Below are 20777 nucleotides of genomic sequence, written 5' to 3'. Positions count from 1 at the left end.
TTTCTACCGTGGACCTGTGACACTTCTTCCCACCAGATCACAACAACCGCCGCCCAGGTTCATGTTATGTCCCTTACCATAAAATAGCATGAAACTCCTTTGTGCAGTGACACAAAACACTTCATGGCATCTCAGCAGCCGACATACAAGTCACTGAAAGGAACCGTAAAGAACTACAAATCTCAGGCAGACAAGCTATCAGTGACTGGTGGTTAGACTGCAGTCGCAGAAATGGGTTCTGTGACCAGCCAGCTGCCTCCTCCGACTGGAGAAACAGTGACAGCTGACAGGCCCCATCCAAGGTTCTCCCTGCAGAGTTTGGGCAGGTGACCCGTTTCTCACACGATAAGGAAAACAGGTCATTTAATGACATAATGCAATCACCTGTTACGTTATTACACGTCTACCTTTGGTGCATTCAGCCCATGCATGGAGTGTAATATGGGGGTTATTCAGGTTTGTTAGCAACTGGGCAAAACCATGTGCACTGCAGATGGAGCAGATGTAACATGTGCAGAGAGAGTTAGATTTGTGTGGGTTATTTTGTTTCTGTGCAGGGTAAATATTGGCTGCTTTATTTTTACACTGCAATTTAGTTTTCCATTGGAACACACCTCAGCCAAATCTAACCCGTTCCGCACATGTTACACCTGCCCCACCTGCACTGCAGCATGTTTTGGCCCATTAGTGTGCTTTTTTGGTTTGCTAACAAACCTGAATAAAGGCCCAATATCTGGAAGCGGTCAGGTTTTCCAGTTCTGCAGAGAGTTGAATGAAACATGAATCTGTGAAGCAGATTTGTTGCCGGCATACAGGCAGCAAACCTAACGCCGGACCATTAAATCTCCCATTTTCCTCAGTGCCTCGCCCAATCACTATGGATCGCGTTCTCATGGATGAGTTCAGCAAACAAAATGGCTGCCTCTGCCAAGAATCTGTGTGTGGAGGTAAAAGGTCAGCTATAGACACAATGGGCGATAAGGAAAACACGACACTGCGGACACTGGATTCTTTCACAGCAAAATATCTTTATTATGTTAATAGCCGACATCCCTTAATATGTAAAAACAGGGAATGATGATGGGGTGGCGATGGGATCAGTAGTTGTGACTCTGATTGTGACCCTGATTGTAGCCCTGATTGTGACCCTGATTGTGGCCCTGGTTGTAGCCCTGATTGTGGCCCTGATTGTGGCCCTGATTGTAGCCCTGGTTGTAGCCCTGGTTGTGGCCCTGGTTGTAGCCCTGGTTGTGGCCCTGGTTGTGGCCCTGATTCTGATTCTGCTGGTCGCGTCTGTATCCTCGCCTCATGTATCCGCCCTCTTTCCTCTGGTATGAATCTTTCTGGTCTGGAAGGTGACAGAAGAGACTGGTGTCAGTACACATATAAGGGCAGTTTCTAACATTCACCACTAGAGGGCAAGCTGCATCCTGCTGCAAAACCAGGGCCGGATAAATCCTGATCTCCATGGCAACTAAAACCATGACCAGACGATCCGAGCACGTCCCGCAATTTTATGGAAGGTCACTACGATTAGACCAATGGCAGGCTACTGAGCAATTCTCTGTAATCAAACATTATAGCCTGCAAATGGTTTACTGCTGCGTTCTACAGCAGGCTTACAAAGAGGAAGTGTAGTGTGCGCCGCGTAAATACTTCCCCCTCAAATCCCAGTCACGTACTTGCCGTGAAACAGAAAGACAGATGAGAATGAATGGAGAATGTGATACATGGACTTCAGAGGGAGACCATAACACACAGGGAGGAGGACGGAGAAATAGGAAAGGATTAACGTGGATGGTAAGAGAAGATGGAACTGGAGTCTACAAAACATTCAGCTTTCCTCACCACGATTGAAGTATCCACCATAGCTGCCCTGCTTGTGGTCAAATATTCTCTCGTTGTTCTCCACCAGGTTGCCCAGCTTCTCGGCCAGCTGCAGAGCCGTGTTCTGCAGGGAGCTGGGCTCCGTCCCGTGCATCACCACTGTCTGGGTGGGCTGATCCAGGGAAGCCTACAAGCAAAAGAGCAAAGTCACAGATGGCCAACGGCAACAGAGGATAGACCACAAAGCGTCCACATTAGCCACGGGCACCAGCAGGGTCTCATAGAGGAGCGTCACAGAACCAAACAAAGGAGTCCAGCCTTGGAAAACACATGCATAATCCCATTCCAGGTCTCACCATGAGCTCCTCGTTAATGATCATCTTGCTAATGATGCTGTGCACGGTGGGGATCTCCAGCTGGAACATGTCCCCTAATATTCCCATCCTGAGAGAAGACAATGGACAAAAGGTTAGGACCCTCAGACAAGAGCAGCGTCACACAACCAACTTGTAATTCTGGTCTGACTCAGGGGTTGACTGAAACGCTGTTGTGACTATGTCTACAACGGTACTACATATATATGCTAATTGCTGCAGTCGCTGGGATTTGTGCAGAAACGCCCACCGGTTGTGTCCCTAAACCCCCACCTGCGTACAAAGACGCAACATCGAACGTCTGAGCAGGAAGACCTTTGGAACTAAGACGGGGCCAGTACAAAAATCCAGTCAGTGGCTGCGACACACCACCCCCAGTTACCTCCCATAAACGCACACCGACTGTCACTATGCTTACAAATCTTCCTTACAACCGCCGCTGGTGATCAACTGTCGTGCATGCACAGTGCAAAAAAACAACCGCAAACATCGGCAATGCATCCACCACATAAACAGGCCCCCTGGCACAGTTACGGCAGGCTGCATTATACAAGTGCAAATGGCTCTCACCTGATAGCATCGTAAACGCTGCTGTAGGTGAAGAGATAAGTCCGCAGAGATTCCTCCTGGATTTTCCTACAGACAAGAGAAGAAACGTGGTGAGAACGTCGCCGTATCTTATATGTTCTTTCCAAGCTGGTCCATCTCTCCTTCCTTACCTGACCAGCATATTTCGCACCCGGTCTGCCTCCGGGAACAGGTCCCACACCTTCCCGTTCATCTTCTCATTGATGATAAAGTTCCTGCACGTCTTCCAGTCTCCCATCTTCATGGCCTTAGAGGCTGCGACCACGTGTTCTCTCATACTTTCCGGTGGACCTGAGGGACACAAGACATCTCTGTGAGGACTATAACTATTCAGAAGATGCCTCCATCTAAAGGTTCTATGAACGGTGTCAAACAAATCCCAGAAAATGTAACCAGCTCCCCCCACATGGTCATCCTCACCTCCGGACCCCACCATCTCAGACATCCTCACACACAAACCCCTAGTGCGTCCGGTTTCTCACCCAGGAGAGGCTGCCTCTCGCCCACTCGCAGCTGGTGGTGGAACTGCTTGCTGATCATCCTCCTACGAGCATCAAACTCGTGCGCTGCCATGTAAGGGATCTCCAGAAGCATGGCCGACACCAGGTAGACGCACTCCAGAAGCTCCAGGTTGATGTGCATGTGGAACGGAATCTGTCTGCGCTTCTCGATCTTCTCCTGTTCCTGGTTCCTCTCCTGCATGGTCCTCATCAGCAAGCCCTGGCCCAGCAGCTCCTTGGCTCGGCCACTGGACTGGATGTCCAGGAGGGCGTTGTGGGCATCTCGGATCATCCCCTGGCGGAAGGCGCAGATGCCAAGTTGCACCATGGTGCGGTTATACAGGATCTATAGAAGAGAGAGAGGGGGGTCAAGTGACAGCGAGAAGCCAATAATCGGTCACACTATTTATGTGCAACAGGCCGCGGATATTTGGCCCAGAAACGTCTGACACAGCAAAATAAGTTACATTTTTGTTACTAGATCAGATTGTGTTTTCTGTAACAGCTCATAAATGTGAGGCATCGCCTGTTTGGAAAACCAAGATATTGTGTAGGAAACTGGTGCGCAGGATTCTGCTGTAACCCATAGCAACACATTCTTTAACTACTAGACAAATGAAATGTATAATGTGACTGGTTACAGCCCTTTAGTGTGCACCCTCTGCGTTTAAGCAGGACTGAGTTTGCCCAGAAAAATAAAAACAATTGGATTTCAATCCACTTGGGGGCAGTGTTGCTTGAAGTTTTATTTAAAGAGCAACTCAGCCCTGACACCTCCCTCCCTGCACATCATACACCCCTAGAGGACCTACCTTCAGGACATATGCAAATCTTTTAATTCAGCATTTACTGAAGTAATATTAGAAATTATATAACCAGGAGTAAGTTAAATGAAGCGTGCCAAGTTATTGGTCTGTACACTGCTACTTATACCAAATACAACTAGTATACAACTATGAGAAGGCGGAGAATACACATCCCATTCCAACAACTCCAGACATCCACTGCCCCCTAGTGGAGAAATGATATAACACAACACACTGGGCAGTTTGGGACAACGCATCTCTGCTGCCCTTACCTGCACCGGGGGGTCTGCGTGCTGGATGTTGTCCTGCAGGTGAGACATCAGCATAAGGTCCCGAGCCTGGAACCAGCGATTGTGGAGCGCGTGGTGGTAGATATGGCACAGGATGGCGCAGGTCCTGATGCGATCCGTCCGGTCCTTTGAGTAGATGTATTTGCAGAGATGGTCCATGAGGATGGCGCTGTCCTCAGCTTCGTTCTCTGCCTGGTCCTGTTCTGACTGCGCAAAGAGACGGCGACATAATGCGGGATTACTACAAAGTGCCACAGAGGTGACCACCAAAGTCTGAGGTAGGGAACCGGTGGCTCCTCCGCTGCAGTGGAACCATAAGCCCCAGCGTGCTGACAGGAAGAGTCACAGGTTACCTAAGAATGGGCCAGGTAATTATATACCAGTGGAAGAACCTGCGGACAGGCTGAGGACCACGAAGGACTTCACGTTGGAAGACGTTACCTTAGACTCCTGCTCGCTGCTGAGCTGCCGCTGGTGGGCTTTGTAGTCGAACTTGTAGTAGGTATGCATGATCCTGCGTAGATACACCCGGCAGATCTCGTCCGTGTTGCCCTTTTCTTGCAGGTACTTCTGCACTCGCTCGATCACCTCACACACACGCGCTTCATCCTTCAGGTTGTCCACGTACTCTGCAGGGAAGCCCAAGTACTCGTTACAAGGCACAACCATAGCGGTCGTCACCCCTGCAATTGGGCCATTTACGCTACATCCTATACACACTTACAGCCGGGACCCTGACCGCAGTCCTGATGCCCAAAAAAACACCCCTTGTCTGTTGGTTATGGAAGGACAGCAAGTCTGGAAATCCAGGTCAGCCGTGACGGGTGAGTGAACAAATATTATGTACCCCGACTACAGAACACCCTGCCAGTTTCTTATTAATAGGAGGCCTGGGGGGGTAACACGAGCTTCCCCATTTCCTCCGAGACCCGGCTGCACGTACCTTGCGAGTGGGGGTCTGTGTTCTGCATGATCTTGGTGAACTCTTCGTCCATTCTCTCGATGAGTGTGAGAATACAGCCACGTACACGCAGAGGCTGGGGAGCAGAGAGGGGGTGCTTAGACTTATCACACACTACAGCAAACACATACAACTGGCGCTTGGGTACACGACAGTGGGCGGCAGGGGGGTTGGGTGACGACGACACACCGGGCAAGTGTGCACGTTGGGCAGAGACAGACAGTATTGTGTACGGTCATAGACTCATTACCTGGTCACCAACTACGAGATTTTCGGAGTCTTCTGCGATATTCTCCCCGATGAACATGTTGGGATTAGCGAAGAGGATATCCATGAGATCATGTATACACTCCAGGCACTTCTTCCACATGTCCGGCTGTGGAGAGAAACAGAAACAGGTAGCTGGAATTAGTACCGAGTACGTCTCATGGAGTACACCTGTATTCGGGTCCCTCGTATGGATTGGGAGGAGACATTATACCAAGTCATTTTGACATTACTGTAATAAGGAAACACAAAGCCAACATAGCGGACTTTTAATACCTTCATATAAGCAGCCAGATTGGGGTTGTAGTCATACAGAGAAGCCACAATGTTGAACTTAATCTTGACGGCAATGCCTTGCCCCAGATTGTTTTCTTCTGCGATCACAACAAGCAAATTAAGGAGCTCAATCTGGGCCGCCCTGTGGGAGGAGTCAAAGAACGGAGTCAAGAGGGGACCACGGAGAAGGTATGGCTTGAGGGGTGAGTGGGTCCCTACAGGAGGAGCCAAGGTAGTAATGAGGGGGCAAAGGGGCTATGGAATGATGAGTGGTGAGAGAGGGTAGTGCAAGTGGAGCCAGGACAGGATGAGCAAGTCCTGCAGGAGGAGCCGGGGCAGTGATGAGAAGGGGCAGAAGAGCTATGGAATGATGGGGGGTGAGCGATTCCTGCAGGAAGAACCAGGGCAGTAATGAGAGGGGGCAGAGGAGCTATGGAATGATGGGGGGTGAGCGATTCCTGCAGGAAGAACCAGGGCAGTAATGAGAGGGGGGCAGGGGAGCTATGGAATGATGAGGGGTGAGCGAGTCCTGCAGGAGGAGCCAGGGCAGTAATGAGAGGGGGCAGAGGAGCTATGGAACGAGGGGTGAGGGAGTCCCTGGAGGAAGAACCAGGGCAGTAATGAGAGGGGGCAGAGGACCTATGGAATGATGGGGGGTGAGCGAGTCCTGCAGGAGGAACCAGGGCAGTAATGAGAGGGGGCAGAGGACCTATGGAATGAGGGGCCAGCAGAGGACCTATGGAATGAGGGGCCAGCAGAGGACCTATGGAAAGAGGGGCCAGCAGAGGACCTATGGAAAGAGGGGCCAGCAGAGGACCTATGGAAAGAGGGGCCAGCAGAGGACCTATGGAAAGAGGGGCCAGCGAGTCCTGCAGGAGGAACCAGGGCAGTAATGAGGGGGGCAGAGGAGCTATGGAATGATGAGGGGTGAGGGTATCCTGTATTGGGAGCCAGGATAGTAACGAGATGAGCCAGTGGAAGAGCTAGGGAATGAGGGGGTGGGCCAGAGGAAGAACTAGGGAATGAGGGGTGAGCAAATCCAGCAGAAGGAACCTGAGCAGTAAAGAGAGGGCGTAGAGGAGCTATGGAATGAGGGTTAGCACCCAGAAGCAAAGGAGCTAGAGATTCAGGGGTAAGTGTATCCTGCAGAAGGAGCCAGGAGAGTAATGAGAGGAAGCAGGGGAGGGAGTACGGTATGAGGGTATCCTGCAGGAGAAGAGAAGGGGCTACAAAATTAGGGGTGAGTGTATCCTGCATAAGGAGCCAGGATAGTAATGAGAGGAGCCAGTGGAAAAGCCAGAGAACAAGGGGGTGGGTCAGAGGAACAGCTTGTGAATGGTGAATTCCAGTTACTCACCTGTCTGTACCTTTCTTTCCTCTAGCCTGGAGGATCTCATTTAACTTCTTAACAACGATGGGTGGAGTAATTTCTGTGCCCTTGGCAAACATTTTGGGTTTTTCCTGCAAGGGTGAAAGATGAAAGTGTGGGTCAGGAGAGAAAGACACTAGACCCCCCCCCCCCCCCCCATGCATGTAACCTTCTCTCACCTTAACCAATGGAGCCCCTCCTTTGACCTTCTCCCACTCTCCCCCAGCCTCATTCTCATCCTCCTCTACTTCGACGCCCTCGTCCATTCTACTCTTGGTTTTCCTATGCTGCTTCTTTTTGGCCTTATCTTCTTTTTTCTTCTCAGCAGCCTGACGATCTCCTTCTGAGATGGCCCTGAAACACATCAGAGTAGGGGACACGACTTATATAAGGAGACGACAGTAGGGATGGGATTCCCCTTACAAAAAGGAAGAAACTAACTAAAATGCTGGTAGCAGTGATACTACTTACATGAGGAGATACACACACACACTATTTATAGGTAACATCGCCCTCCCACAGATCCTCGGATACTTACTTCTTAAGGAATTTAGAGGCCAGAGAGGTGTATTTCCCCTCATCGTCTTCAGATTCAGAGTCGGAGTCCTCAGAATCAGACCCCCAATCTTCATCATCCGATGACTCATCATCATCCTCTGCCTCCTGTGACAGATTAGTTACAATTGTAAATCACACTACCTCAGCACCCTGGACATTACCACGGCAGGAGCTGCATACACGGTGTGGCCACAGGAAAAGGGCCGCTACTTGAATGAGCGACACAAGACTGACATTACCCAGAATCCTCCTCACCTCTGCTTTCTTGAGGAACTTGTTTCGGGCATCTGGGGGTGCAGATTCCACCTTCTTCAGGAACTTGCTGGCGCTCATGCCTTCATCTTTTTCATCCTCACTGGAGGACGAGGCTGGAGGACAGTACAAGAGTTAACTGGCCATCATTTGCTATAGAGTGCAAACAAAACCTAAGACCCATCAGATATATTTCTGAGACATAGGATGCTGGGGGAACACTGCTCAGACCCAGCAACAACTGTCGTTCCCAACTCGAGTCTCACCGTCTGAATCGTCATCATCTTCGTCTTTTTCTTGGTCTTCATCTGCAGACTCCTCAGGATTCTGGAAAACAATGTTGCTCACTGACCAGCGGATACAATACGGACAAGACAATCGCTCTAGAAGAGACACTACAATGGCAATATTACAGGGGTGGATTAAGAGAGGAAGGGGCCCGTGCGCAGGCTCCGTTAGGGACCCCTCCTCTCTGGCAGCAACCAAAGCTGCTATGATGCCAGGGTCTACAGTGCATGCGCATGTCTCCAGGAACATGGCGCCCACACCTTGTTCCCAGGGCACATATCTACTACACATGTGCAAATCGCTGGAAAATAGCCACCACACAATTCTCCCGGCGATTAATGTCTGTAGCAGCGGCCGACGCGGGACTTCGGAGGGGTACTATAAGTATAATTATATAGGTGCAGGGAGTGCCCCCCTGGACCACACACTCTGCACCCATTATAGATACAGCAATGCCATATTATAATTGTAGGAATGGCCGGATACATGCAGAAAACCCTACCAGCTCAGACAAACCACCAACGCCCACGGACGTCAGACCTGTAGTTATGGAAGAGCTAAAGGGTACGGCGAGCTGGGGCCATTTTCCAGGGTGGAGATAATCAGGTGCTGTGTGTGGACAACACCAGAGAAGATCAGCGGAACAGGTCCTCCGAGTGTAGCGCCAAGAAATATCATGGACACCTAACGGAAAGACCTGGACCATTACCCGCATCCTAGTGACCCTGCATGGAGGAAATGGGGCCCTAACGCAGCTGTAGCAGCTTATGGTTAACATGCAGTATTTTAGCCGCTATGCATCACCCCTGCTCCATCCCACAGGCATCTTACCTGCTTATAGGCACTGATAGGCCCTTCAAAATCCCGGTTGTACTTGCGCAGCTTCTGCCGCAGGGTGCTCAGAGCTTTGGCATTATTCTTATTCATCTTCTTCTTGCCCTCTTTGTCTTCCCATAGCTGCGGAAGACAAAAGTAACGTTTAATGCGCAGTCACCCATTCCATTCATGACAAGATTTAGATTTGGTGAACTTTAATGGCATAAACAATACCAGCTTCACTACTGCACAAAGGGTTAAATATTCAGTTCAACTGGATACAAAGATAATCACGTAATCCTTCACAATCAGAAGGGTGATAACCCTATACCCCTGTTATGAGACACAAATGCACAGCGGTCATAACGGGACAGGCTCCTATCCTTTGGAGACCACGATTTACAAGCTACAGAACGCAGGGACCTGATGTCCAGGAGAGGAGGACCATGTTCCTCACCTCAGTTAGATAGTCGTCCAGATCAGAGAGGAGGCGGATGTAGAAACGGGGGACCCCTTCCTTGTCCACTATGTTCTTGGCCTTGATATAAGCTTTGACCAGCTGCTCAAACTCCTCCAGACATTTGGTCATGTCCCGAATTTTCATAGCGTTACGAATGGTCTTGATGATGTTCGTCAGCTCCTCAAACCTGTGCAAGAAAGTCACAAGGAAGCGTTGGGTACAAGAACAACAACGGACAAGCTGGTGTAAACGCAATGACCAGGATCGCTCTCTCATTTTATATAATTATTATATAAACCGCAGACCCTCTGAGGGAGGGACTGTCATCTTGTCACTTGGATGGGGATGACCTTATCTGGTACTGAAGGTCTGAATGGGTGTCTGTCAAAGATAAGAACCTTCTATCTAATCCACGCTTGAGGCTCCTGCCCCTCCCGTCCACTGACGCAATGAGCCGTTTATGTATATTAGAATGGAGGCCGCAAGCTCCAGTTTTCACTACAGGACCCAGAATCCCTTTCACAGCGTTCCCAAGTGTTCTGCCTTAGTTACATAGAGGGGTTAAAGGGAAGACACGAAAGCATGATCCATTAACATCACATTACCGACCTCTTGTCTTTGGCGCTGCGCACCACGCGTTTCATATCCTCCTCATCGTCACTGAGAAGCAGCGGCCTGAATGAATGGAAGGAAACAAGAATAAGTCACCAGGTTAAGGACCCCCCTATCACACACAAGCTGTACCCCTTCTCTTCCAACAACAGTGCAGGAACACAGGGGAAAAGGATACTTACTGTTTGCCGTAGGTACCTCCCACTGGCTTAGGGGGTGCTTCATCCCCAGAGAGGGACGATTCCGACTCGCTGTCTGTGCCGGTGGCAAAGAAGCGAGACATGATGGCAGCTGGTCCTGGTCACTCAATGCTGTGGAAGAGCCAAGTCGTTACACACAGTGTAAATAAGAGGAATATTTACATCAACACTGGAAGAGTCCTGGAACGAGTAAGGAGCTTACACCCGCAGGATCACTCATTCACCTGACCCGGCACATGACTCTCCTAAATCATTCTGGTCTCGGCCTACATGGAGCATGATTACATAATACAAAGGACGCGTCAGTGAGAAAACTAACATACGTTAGACATGGGGAAAATGGGATAATAATGATCTTTATTGTGTGAGTGTTCTATGTATGGTGTCGCTAAGTCTGACAGAGGTGTAATACACACGGGGCACCTGGAGCTTTACATTCAAGGCTCTAAAATGCTGTCATCACTATGTGCGGTCATCCAGGTGTGACTGTGGCTGGAACGTCTTTTACATCTTGATAAATAATTGTGACCCTATAACGCTGTACACATTGTCCAGTACTATACCACCGGGCACAACCCAGGGGCAGAGGTTACCAGTGATGAAACCGTGCCATTCTCAGACCTGCGAGTACACATACACAGCCATCTCCTAGTGGTGTCTACACTGCCATCTGCCTGGCATCAGTAGTCCACACACGTCACGCCCGGTCTGAGATGGCTCATTACAGGAGTTACTATACACCATATACATTGGAAGCATTCATAGCATGTAGAGTGCCAGCTCTTGGGGTAACAGAGCCAAACAAACACCTGGAAAATTCAGACCAATAGATCGCGCCCTGTAGACTACCAGTTCTCGAGTCAATCAACCCTGTAGATTGCCAGCTCTTAGGACCACCCTCTTGGGGCCACCCTCCTGCAGACTGCCAGCTCCTGGGGCCACCCTCCTGTAGACTGCTAGCTCTTGGGGCCACCCTCCTGTAGACTGCCAGCTCTTGGGGCCACCCTCCTGTAGACTGCCAGCTCTTGGGGCCACCCTCCTGTAGACTGCCAGCTCTTGGGGCCACCCTCCTGTAGACTGCCAGCTCTTGGGGCCACCCTCCTGTAGACTGTCAGCTCTTGGGGCCACCCTCCTGTAGACTGTCAGCTCTTGGGGCCACCCTCCTGTAGACTGTCAGCTCTTGGGGCCACCCTCCTGTAGACTGTCAGCTCTTGGGGCCACCCTCCTGTAGATTGCCAGCTCTTGGGGCCACCCTCCTGTAGACTGTCAGCTCTTGGGGCCACCCTCCTGTAGATTGCCAGCTCTTGGGGCCACCCTCTTGTAGACTGTCAGCTCTTGGGACCACCATCCTGCAGATTGCCAGCTCTTGGGACCACCTTCCTGCTGATTGCAAGCTCTTGGGGCCACCCTCCTGGCTCTTGGGACCACCCTCCGGTAGACTGCCAGCTCTTGGAGCCACCCTCCTGTAGACTGCCAGCTCTTGGAAACACCCTCCTGTAGACTGACAGCTCTTGGAAACACCCTCCTGTAGATTGCCAGCTCTTGGGGCCACCCTCCTGTAGACTGTGACCACCGCATGATACCCAGCATCTAGTCAGCCCCATATGCCGGCAGTTACCCTGTCCCCGGGCCCCATGCCGGCCTCCCATCTGACTCATCCCGGGCCCCCAGCTCTAACACAGCGCTGTCGGGGAGAGGACTGGGAGCCCCGGCCTGTTAAGCCTCCCCCGCCCGGCACTCACCTCTGTGAGCCGCACACACGCAGCAGCAGGCCCGACCGGGAGAAGAGCAAAACGCTGAGAGCGCAGAGAGCGGAATGCGCATGCGCAGGGCCCGGCACTGCTCTGGTACGTCCCTTCCGGCTCTCCCGGGACTACATCACCCGGCATGCCCCGCGGCCCTTCCCCTTAGAAGACTCAAAGGAGACGATAAACACGTGTCCACGCCTATGGAGGCCGCCATTTTCCAGTCAACTAATTGTTATAGCAAACAACACTGTGTAGGCTGCAACAAAATGGCCGCACATGGCCGCTTTAGAGCTTCATAACACATGTTGTGTGTTGTGTGTAGGCCCGGGCTCAGTGGTTACCTGGATGATCCATCATTGTGACACAGAGCCAGGGGCCCACATTCCCTGACAGAGGGGCCTATTTACAGGTATCATTAAATATTTGCAGCATATTCCCCCAAAACACCCATGGGCGATACCATACCCTGCAACACATAAAAATCGGTACAAATTAGAAAAGGGGGCGAGACCACGGGTAAAGGGGGCGTGGTCATGCCCCCTTTTCCTATACTTTCAATGGAAGTTTGGAGAGCCAAAAATCGGTACAGACCATAAAAAAATGTACTGTACCTGCTAAAAAGGTGCAGCTGGGGGGGTATGCGTTTCTCATACTTGCCGACTTTGCTGCGCCCTCATCAGGGCGGGGCAACCTGGTCGGCACATTGAGGGCGTGGCAGGCACAAAGGTGGGCTGTGCGGGAGTCGTGTCGACATGTTTACATAATGGCCCCATCTCCATACCTCCCAACTGTCCCGATTTTCGCGGAACAGTCCCGTTTTTTGGGGACTGTCCCGCTGTCCCACCCGCGGGCCACAGTGTCCCGAGGTGGGGGGGGGAGGGCAGTTGGGAGGCTCCTGCACTCGCTTAGCAGAGCAGCGGTGAATAGACGCTGTGCACATGCGCACAGCGTCTTTTCAGTGCAGACAGAGGGAGAGAGGGCATGCCAGCGGCTCACAGAGCGATGGGCATGCCCCATACTTGCCTACTCTCCCGGAATGGCCGGGAGGCTCCCGAAAATCTGGTGACCCTCCCGGCCCCACGGAAGAGCAGGCAAGTCTCCCGATTTGACGGGGTCCCCCTGCCTGTCCGCCCACTTTGTGTGTAAAGTGTGCGGTCCGGGCAGATGATGACCCGATTCTCGCTGAATCGCGTCATCATAGCCACGCCCCCTGCATTGTAATGCCGTTGATCGCGGCAATACAGGGGGGGGCGTGGCTTAAAGGGGACACCGCTGTAACCATGCCCCCCGTCCCGCACTTGCTCCGCTTCGGCCCGCCTCCGCCCACCCCCTCCTTTCGTCAGAGGAGTGCTCCAGCCCGCCTGTTGACCGACCTGGCTGCTCTCTCCCGCAGAGAGCAGCCAGAATGTCGGTAAGTATGGCATGCCCCCTCAGTGACGAAACCGGGGGCATGGCTCGCGAGTCCTCCAGTGAAGCCACGCCCCATTTCATAGACCACGCTCCTTTTCATAGGCCACACACCTTTTCGGGAGCGCGCGCGTGTCCCTCTTCACAGGTGGACAATGTTGGGAGGTATGCATCTCCCACTATACAGGCGTTTTATAGTGGTGGGTGAGTCTACGATGATGAATCGCATCATCGGGACCCCTTGGACCACCCACTTGTGCTCTGTAAGTGGCCTGCCGTGGGGGTGCGGGAGAGTTGCCTTTCCGGGGGGGCCGATAGCGCCACCCCAATTTTTGGGGGCCTCACAGCCGTTCTGGGACTGTAAGTATGGTGATACTTAATATTTGCGATTCCCTCCACTGCTGACAGCAGCTGCAGCCACATAAGTGTCTATGGGGGATGCAAAGCTGTCAGATTTACCATGCCCCAGAAAGCCTCCCGGAGTTTGGCCCCCACAGCTAATGCCATCCGGTTGGAGGGGTGAAGAGACTGCTGATGCGGTCTCTTTACTCTGAGCTCATCGCATTGACACGCTCCTTTCAGAGCCTCTGTCCCTACGTGTTGATACTGCTACATGCCGGCGTACTAATCACATACCGCGAAGTGATTTTGAGCGCTAATATCAAGCACGGATCACAATAAATGTTATTATTGATAAAAGAACCCCTGGGAGACTGTAACAATCACACGTGGGGGCCCCATGTCCTGACTAGGGATGAACATCGATAGTAGCCCGGCATGGAATGGTGACCTGCTTCCTCCCACTCACGCCACGGCTGCTTCCCATTGTATATAAACCATCTGATGGTATAACCATCAATGTCTAATCTGTGCGTATGCGCAGAAGAAGCCGAAGTTGTGCTGCGGGTACCAGGTCCGCTACGTCAGACATCGGATGGGCATCGGAACGAAGCAGCCGATGTCTGGCAACCGTCACAAACTCGGTACCAGTCGCATTTGATTTGAAAAAATATACTGTGTATTGTAGGTTGGTGGATACACGGCCTCAGCTTTTTGGCAGTGATGTACCCCATAAGGACACACTCCTAATGCGGTGGAAGGGCCTCCAGCTGCCTGCAATGGAAGACAGGAAGGAGCTAATACTAATACTACGGTGTGACAGGACGGTACCGTACGGAAGCACTCGCCGCTTGCCGCGTCCCGTCGACTGCGCACAGAATGGAAGGTCAAGTCGCACGAGGCCTGACCACATAGGGGATTCCCGCTTACCGTCAGTAACCGCCTGTTACTGACTCCACCCACTGCGCTGTGGGTGGGTTCTCGCTGCCACCACCAAACTCCTAACCTGCCGTGGCGTTTGGAACCACGGTTCTGCTCTGTATGTGCCGACGCACTGCTTTACCACACCTGTGTGGTGTCGACGAATCCCCACTAGCCACTTGCTAGGCCTCTACCGGTAGCTGGCGGAAGGCGGAGCTTGGAGACGTCAGGTGCTTCCCTGGACAGCCGGAGAACGGGGCTAGGTTTGGCCTAACCCTGTAGGTCACAAGATGAAGCAGTCTTCTTGAGGCAAAGGTGTTTATTGCTCAAATAACCTTTAAAAAGGCTCCTCCCTATTGCTAGGGGCAACAGCATACAATCAAGATGTTTTCAGCAGAAGAAGATGTTACAATACACTCCTATGGGCCAACTGCCCTCCTTTTATCCCTCTCCAAGACCCCTTACCACAGGGGGTAAGCCCACCCTGTGGTGTACAACCAATCAATGTTTACCCATGAGCTGTGCATGCTCTGGTCTCATGCACACCTTTACATTGTTCCCTATGGACAGTGGGGAGTGGTCGGTCTCCTTTGACCCTCCTATCTTGGAGATTCAGGATACTCCCACGGTGCCGATCAGTCTGGCTGGGGGGAAGTTTTTCCCTCCTAAACTGACTTCCAGAAACCTGCCCGGGACCCCTCTCACTGCCTGCAGCCTGGATTTGGGCTCCAGAGCTGGGCAGCCTGGCTTCCCGGCCCAGGTTTCTTGGCACTACGGCTGATCTCCATGGAGCTCCAAGAAACCACTCAGCTTGTTTCATAGCTAAGCTGCTTCTCTTTCTCCCTGTACCCTTTGGAACTGTGAGGCTGGATGGGAAAACATTCCGTTTTTGGGGAAAGGGTCTGGGAGAATCCATCAGCCTGCACAGCTATGGATTCCCCCCTCCTGGGACACACAATCAAGTAAGTGCACTTTCTCTTTAAATATATTACATTTAAAATCACACTGTACATTGCTGAGCCTGTGCCTTGCACAGACTCTACATACTCAGGCACTGCAGTGCCTTCCCTAGCCCTGCAGCCTGGCTGCTAGGGCTCTCCCTCTCAGTGCTGGAGGTATGGGGCTGGCTTCCCCCATCCTCCAGCCTGCCTTCCTGCCTCTGGGGTTCCAGGGAGCTGGCTCTCCCTGTCCCCCCAGGGTGGCACTAACCAGTGGCCTCGCCGCACGCAGCGGCGCACCCCCCTGTACCTAAGCCCGGTGGCCCGGGACACTTGTCCCGGCCGCCGTGACTCTGGCTTTGTTGTAGCGCTGAGGCGCCGGGAGCGTAGCTCCCGGACCCCAGTGCTTCACCATCCTGCTCGGCAGCCTAATTTGCCCACGCCGCTAGGGAGCCGGCTAGCCCGGTCCCCCACGAGCGGCGCCTGTCTTGTGGCCTCGCTGCAGCGTCCGGCGGGGAGCCGGGCTGCAGCGCACCCCCCTCGCCGGCTAGCAGCCCGGGACGTCCGTCCCGGCTGCTGCGGCTGGCCACCCGTGCTGGGCTGAGGCGCCGGGAGCAGAGCTCCCAGCCCCCAGCGGCGGCTCTCACAGAGAGCACTGCAGCGGGAGCCGAGCTCCCAGCCGCAGCGCTCACCCTTCTCCCCGGCGCGCACACTCCAGTGCGCCCAGGGCTACACTGACCGCTGCCGGGAGCGGAGCTCCCGGACTCCGGCGGTCAGCGGCTGCCTCCTCTCCCCCGGCGTGCACACTCTGCTGAGCGCCCCGGGGGCTGTCCTCCCTGCCGTGGTCTCCGGAGGGGTCCGGGACCACGGCGCAGTTAAAAATACATTTTTATACATTTTATACATCACGGCGCCTAGTGCCCAACATAATTCAAATTTGGCGCCAAGCGCCCCTTTGTCTTTAAAAATGGCGCCGGGCACTAGGGATTAACCCCTTCAGTGCCAGGGCGGCCATTTGCCTCGTGGCTGGGGCTCTCCGGCCACACTCCTCCCCCCCCATTCAAGCGGGTCAACCAGGGACCCATGTCCCAACGATTTGGGTCCTGGTCCCGCAGTCCGTTGGGGTGAAGGGGACGCTACCTGGGGGGTGTAGGCTCTGGCCTAGACAGTTCATCCATAGTGTAGTGGGCCTCTCTTCGTGGGTGCACAATGTTCAAATAGTCCACCTGAAGTCCAAGTTCAAGGCTCCACCACAAAAGTCTGTCCAATTCCCCCAAGGTAGGTTGCAGCCACCTAACAGGTAGGTGGTAAGTCACCACTGTGGGGGGCCGGTTACAAACAAGTGCCACCCACGGTGTCCCAACTGTGGCATACCCCACCTCCCACAATAGCAGTTTTCTGCTCAAACAGGCCACAGGGTGCTCCTGCCCATATGGCTCTTTCTGGCTCGGTACTGCTCCCAGTCCGTGCAGTGGCGCAATAGTTCGTAACACACAGTCCTGGTCAAGAATGTGCGCCATCAGCACTGGAGCGGGTACCCGAGCCTCCTTCAATGACTGGAATGCCAACTCGCAAGCGGGTGCAAAGTCCACTGACTTGGGAATGCCCTTCCTAGCCATCTCTGTCAAGGGGTTCACTACAGGACTAAAGTCAATGACAACATGTCCGTAGGGCCTTACAGGTTCTAAGGTCAGTACCGGTCTGGGGGATGTGGGTCGGGGACAGCCTCTGGTTGCCTCCACCCCCTCTGGGTTGGGCCTACCCCTGTCTCCTCCCACATGGTGCCCCAGGCACTGCACCTCCGTCATACCTATCTGGCAACTGTCTGCCCGAACTGTCAGACCTGCCCTCCAATCCTCTTCTGTCGACCTATGACTCGGGAAACCTACCCTGTCACCTAGGCCTACTCTTCCCTCCTCGTCCGCTACCTGTGCCACAGTGATGGCGGCCAGACCACCAGCCTCTGGATCCTGTGTGGCATCCACTACAGGGAGGCTGCGTGTCTTCCCCGATCTACTGCGCCCAGGCAGGGGACCTGCTATGTCCACAGCAACTTGCTGCAAGGGTTCTCCTATGGGCAGAGGCCCAGAGACAACACAACCGCTGGAGTGCCCCGGCTGCCAACGCATGGCACCAGCCTTACATGTGGTCTGGGCGTCATCCGACATTCCAGACCAGGGTAAGCTCTGTGTCAGGCACTTCAGGGTACGGTCTGTCTCCGGGTTACTGTCCAAAGGGGTTTCGCTGGCAACCGACACCGGTTGCACAGGAAAGTTCCCTGGGGGGACCAGTTGGACACATTCCCTATCTGGTCTATCCCCTCCCACTTTCCTGGCTACCCTGTACCTTAACCCTTCCCGCCAGGTCAAACTTCCTACCCCAACCCTGTCAAGGCCGCTGCCAGAGTGGCGCCTCATGCCTTTCGGGGATGGGTCAGAGAGTTGAGCCTCCCTAAACTCCTGCCTGTGGCCCTCAATCTCTCCTAAATTGGGACACTCTACAGGGGGATCTAGGTGGGGACTACTAGGGTCAGTCTGGTAGGGGTCAGTCATGGAAAAGTCAGTGTGGTTTCTCATACTCACCGCTGGAGTTGGCAAACCACTTGGGTCAGGAGCATCATTGGGCACCCCCACAGGATCAAACGAGCTGGAACCGACATCCTCTGCGTTGCTAGGGGACGTAGGCATACCAGAGGCAAAAGGCATGCGGGATAGATGTGCTGATCTAGCCGCTGTAATCTTTTCCTCTGGGCTGGTTGATGCTGTGGTTGGCTGTGCTGGCAGTTGTCTAGCAGCTGTAGTCTTTTCCTCTGGGCTGGGCGGTGCTGGAGTAGCTGATGTCAATGGTGGTTTTGGAACTTGACTCCGGGGAATGGCGCCAACAAACATAGTGACGATCCCACCACCCAGATCATTTCCTAGGACCACATCAGTTGGGAGACCATCCATGACGGCAACTTCTCGCAACTCTGGTCCAGCTCCCCAGTCCAGGTAGACTCTTGCCATGGGAACCGCTTTTTCTGTTCCTTCTGCCAGGGTGATCGTGGCAGTGCGACCCTGCAATACTGCAGCAGGATCTATAAGGTGGGGGCTCACCACAGTGATTGAGGCCCCAGAGTCTCTTAGGCCTTCTCCCTGCAGGGGTCCCACGTGGACTGGCTGCAGGTGCCTCCACATGTTGTGTAGGGGCTGTTTGGCCATGCAGGTGACTCTCTCCGCAGAGTGCACCTGTCTCTCGCCACACTCCATCGGACTGACTGGAGGGGGAACAGTCTCTGTAGGCTCATCTCCTCTCGTCAAACAAGCGATCCGGGCTCCAGCACTCGGATTTGGGGCACGAGTCTGGGGTGCTTGGGATGCAGGACAGTTCATCCTCAGATGTCCGATTTTCCCACAGCCGTAGCACTTCTTCTCCAGTCGTGGCACCGATGATCTCTGATCAGTTGCAGGGACGCTGCGGTGCGGTTGCTGGCCAAGAGCACCCGGGTTGGTAGATGCTTGTCTTTGGGGGTGATGAGCTGAAGAGGGTGGTCCCTTTGGTGGTACAGTCTGTTGGAGCTGGCTGCTGGCGGGGCGCTTCTGCCCCCGTGGCCGAATTGCCACATATTTGTCGGCTAATTGGGCAGCCATTTTTAAGCTGGGTGGCTCCCGATCTAGCACCCACTCCTTCACTTCTTGGGCGCACCTGCGGTAGAACTGCTCCCTGCAGATCAGGTCGATCAGTGCGTCCCATGTAGTGGCTTCCGAATCCTTCACCCACTTCACCACGTACTGCCGCAGCTGGGTGGCGAACTGCTCATGGGTGCTGCTAGGATTCTTGGGCAAGTCTCTGAACTTCTTCCTGTAAGACTCTGGAGTGATGAAGAATCGCTGGAGGAGGGCCTTCGCGACTTCGTCGTAGTTCCCACAGTCCTCCGTCGCCACTCCTCGATAGGCCTCCAAGGCCTCTCCATGCAGAGTGGGCACAAGGTGTCTCACCCACTCTGACTTGGGTAGATCGTGTAGTTTACAAGTCCTTTCAAAGACTTGCAAATGTCCATCAATGTCCCCGTCACTGTCTGCAAACTTGGCAAACTGAATGCGTCCTGATCTGTGTACAACAGCTGACAACGGCTCCCGGGGTACCACGGCCTGTGGTGCCCGCTCCGCATGCCACATCCGAATGACAAGCATGCGTTCTTGCTCTGTTGCCCTTTCCCCCAATTCCGCTAGCCGATCTGCTAGGGTATCCGGGCCGCCCCCCCTGGGACGTTGGGATCCTGGCCATGCTAGGGATTGCTGGGAAACATTGCTGCGGTGAGAGAGGGCGGGGCTTGTGGTTCTCACCGGTTCCTTACGAAGGTCCACTGTTGGGCCGTCCTCTGCGATGCTGACGCCGTCAGTGCTTTCCACCTCCGCCCGATGAGACTCCTCCACGCTCCTGAGCGCCGCCTGCATGACGCTCCTGGACGCGTTGAAAGGGATATCCACACCCTTCTCCTGGCATACGATCTCCAGATCATCCTCGGACATTCCGCTGAATTCCGCCATCTTGTCCTCCTGCGCTGCAGTTACTCCTCTCCTGAGTAACTCGGCTTCTCCAATCAGGTGATGAAAAGCCGCCTGGGACTATCCCACCACTATGCCACCAATTTCTGTGACAGGACGGTACCGTACGGAAGCACTCGCCGCTTGCCGCGTCCCGTCGACTGCGCACAGAATGGAAGGTCAAGCCGCACGAGGCCTGACCACATAGGGGATTCCCGCTTACCGTCAGTAACCGCCTGTTACTGACTCCACCCACTGCGCTGTGGGTGGGTTCTCGCTGCCACCACCAAACTCCTAACCTGCCGTGGCGTTTGGAACCACGGTTCTGCTCTGTATGTGCCGACGCACTGCTTTACCACACCTGTGTGGTGTCGACGAATCCCCACTAGCCACTTGCTAGGCCTCTACCGGTAGCTGGCGGAAGGCGGAGCTTGGAGACGTCAGGTGCTTCCCT

At 53.6% G+C, this 20777-nt stretch overlaps 1 protein-coding gene across 1 annotated transcript; it reads right to left on the bottom strand.

The window, feature by feature from the left end:
• Positions 1-1008: 1008 nt before the first annotated feature.
• EIF3CL (eukaryotic translation initiation factor 3 subunit C like) lies at positions 1009-12293 on the bottom strand. The gene is made up of 21 exons (XM_063935332.1): positions 12187-12293; positions 10427-10555; positions 10242-10307; positions 9630-9819; positions 9188-9313; positions 8335-8395; positions 8072-8184; positions 7797-7921; positions 7438-7612; positions 7247-7350; positions 5890-6031; positions 5597-5722; positions 5329-5422; positions 4827-5014; positions 4368-4592; positions 3272-3635; positions 2921-3080; positions 2772-2837; positions 2184-2271; positions 1849-2014; positions 1009-1348 (listed from the first exon to the last, which is right to left on the bottom strand). Exons 2-21 carry the CDS (start codon positions 10525-10527, stop codon positions 1098-1100), a joined length of 2931 nt encoding a protein of 976 aa, XP_063791402.1. The 5' UTR covers positions 10528-10555; positions 12187-12293; the 3' UTR covers positions 1009-1097.
• Positions 12294-20777: the final 8484 nt, after the last annotated feature.

The sequence above is a fragment of the Pseudophryne corroboree genome, chromosome 7, assembly GCF_028390025.1.
Source record: "Pseudophryne corroboree isolate aPseCor3 chromosome 7, aPseCor3.hap2, whole genome shotgun sequence".
NCBI lineage: Eukaryota > Metazoa > Chordata > Amphibia > Anura > Myobatrachidae > Pseudophryne > Pseudophryne corroboree.
Note: the sequence above shows the minus strand (reverse complement) of the source record. Positions and strands in the feature narration are given on the sequence as shown.

Excerpts from the sequence above, each read along its gene's own strand:
- EIF3CL (XM_063935332.1), bottom strand. The coding sequence starts at position 10,527 with ATGTCTCGCTTCTTTGCCACCGGCACAGACAGCGAGTCGGAATCGTCC. Across the intron at positions 10,308-10,426 it reads GGAGGTACCTACGGCAAACA|GCCGCTGCTTCTCAGTGACG; the intron begins GTAAGTATCCTT and ends CCATTCATTCAG. Across the intron at positions 5,423-5,596 it reads ATCTCGTAGTTGGTGACCAG|CCTCTGCGTGTACGTGGCTG; the intron begins GTAATGAGTCTA and ends TCTGCTCCCCAG.